We start from the raw sequence: 1,949 nt of genomic DNA, 5'->3' as shown, positions 1-1,949 counted from the left end.
AAAAAGAGACTTTTCCATTTGATTACATTTTGTATGATGGATTATGCAGAAAAAGTAGAATTGGGCTGAAAGATCTATCGCTTTATCACCTATTCAGGTTGTAAATCGTGTTTTTAAAAAGTAACTAAGTAACTAAGTAATTAATTACTTTTGAAAATAAGTAAAGTAACGGGATTACTTTTTGGGGGAAGTAATCAGTAATTAGTTACTGATTACTTTTTTCAAGTAACTTGACCAACACTGGTTCAAGTGCAGTTATTTTCCTCTGAGTTTTGATTCTGTCCCTAGTTAGCTAACATAAACTAAAGTATCAACTTCTATACTGACATAAGATGACATGAATCATCACACTGAACATGATTTTTAAAACTGTATTTATTAAATCCAGCTTCACAGCCACACATCTATGTCCGTTTTTGAAAGCAGGGCTCCATGATGTCACTTAGCCTTTATATGTGTAGTGGCAGAGGTGGATGACCTGTAGACTTTCCTGGATGCATTTAAGGCAATGGTGCAGGTTTGCAAATTTGCCAAACAAACAGGAAGCTGACCTGGGCTTTTTGGCCTACCTTGTACCAGGTGATGTTTCCTTTGAATGCACTACATGTGCTTTGGACTCGTTCTGGACATGGGACCTTTTTACTCTGGTCAGAGTTTTTGATTTCTCCGTAGTTTAACATCTTGCTTCCTCTGTAACTTGCATTGAACACTTCAATTTTCACAGGGTGGTTAAAACATTGTCCTGAAGACTTGATTTCCCTAAAAGTGAATCAATGAGTGGGAAGCACATTAACAAAAAAAGAGACAAAAAAAGAAGAAAATTGTTTTAGAGTTCAAGAAAACCCAGACCATCACTAATGTTAGATGCTAGATAGAAATTTTGTAACATATTTCGTAGAGATGATTCTTACCAAGCAGCGTAATCTCCAGAATCAGAAATGTTGAGGTTTAAGAGAAACAGTGCTTCGCCTTGGTAATGCACCCTGGCTTTCTTATCAGAGGAAATATTCTGAATTTGGGTGCTATATTTGTACCATTTAACATTTTTATTGTTGAAGTTTGGTTCTAAAATAAAAGGTACATAAAAAAGAGACTCCCCTTCAAGCACGGTAATGCTCTCCTCATTCATGATCTCACATTGTGATTTGCCAGAATCTGAAACTGAGGGAGAAGCAGATAGAGGTGATGATAAGTGCAAATGCAAATGTGAAAGGTGTGTTGCAGATGCTACAATGCTGTACGATGAAATGAAAATGTTTATGAAATGTTCCTTTTCTTTTTTGCCTTAATGTTTTTCAATGATTTTTATGGCCTTTCTGTCTTGCCATACATTTTTACCTTCTACATTTTGGCTTTGATGTTTTGCTGACCCATCAATGATAACTTTTGATATAACTTTTTCTACAACTTGCTCAAAATTGTCATGATATGCATTTCACATCAGCGGCCTTTTGAGCCTGATTAATACTGGGTGTGCTGCTTCACCAGGTTTCATTGTAAGGTGTAAGATGTGCGGTTTAGCACATGCAGATGAATCGTGTACTGTATACACCACCTGATTTCCATTCTGATATGGATGTCACCACTGCAACAAGAAAGAGAAGCTGGAAAGCATCCATTAGCTGAGAGAGAGAGAGAGAGAGAGAGAGAGAGAGACATAGGACATTCAAAGCCAAACCACACTGTTCTGAATCATGTGATATATTTCATATTTAATTACACTAACTTGACTTGCTTTACTCATACACTGTCAGTCCTGCACATAAGCTTTTACCATGGCCTCAACAGCTTAAAGTGCTTCTCCCTGTCTGTTCCACAAATAATGTGACAGTTCAGTGATTCTTGAGATAAGGGACAAAACATGTCCGGCAGATAAAACCCAATTTTGTTGTTAAAAATATGCATACAAGTGTTAACCCAACTGCCTAAAAGACAACAGCCACTATGGT

The 1,949-nt window shown here is 36.9% G+C and overlaps 1 protein-coding gene across 2 annotated transcripts in view; it reads right to left on the bottom strand.

Moving 5' to 3' along the window:
• Positions 1-1,949, bottom strand: part of LOC102216006 (interleukin-1 receptor-like 1) — an 18,441-nt gene that overhangs the window by 12,034 nt on the left and 4,458 nt on the right. For both annotated transcript variants that reach the window (XM_005751909.1, XM_005751910.1), the window contains exons 2-4: positions 1,556-1,622; positions 912-1,161; positions 570-759 (exon numbers count right to left, since the gene is read on the bottom strand). In XM_005751909.1, the coding sequence (XP_005751966.1) occupies positions 570-759; positions 912-1,161; positions 1,556-1,619 (504 nt within the window). In that variant the 5' untranslated portion in view covers positions 1,620-1,622. The remainder of the gene's footprint in view (positions 1-569; positions 760-911; positions 1,162-1,555; positions 1,623-1,949) is intronic.

This window comes from Pundamilia nyererei, unplaced genomic scaffold (genome assembly GCF_000239375.1).
Source record: "Pundamilia nyererei isolate P.nyererei 1_Seehausen unplaced genomic scaffold, PunNye1.0 scaffold00334, whole genome shotgun sequence".
In the NCBI taxonomy this organism is placed as follows: domain Eukaryota; kingdom Metazoa; phylum Chordata; class Actinopteri; order Cichliformes; family Cichlidae; genus Pundamilia; species Pundamilia nyererei.
The sequence above is the reverse complement of the archived record's forward strand: the minus strand, read 5'-3'. Positions and strand labels throughout refer to the sequence as shown.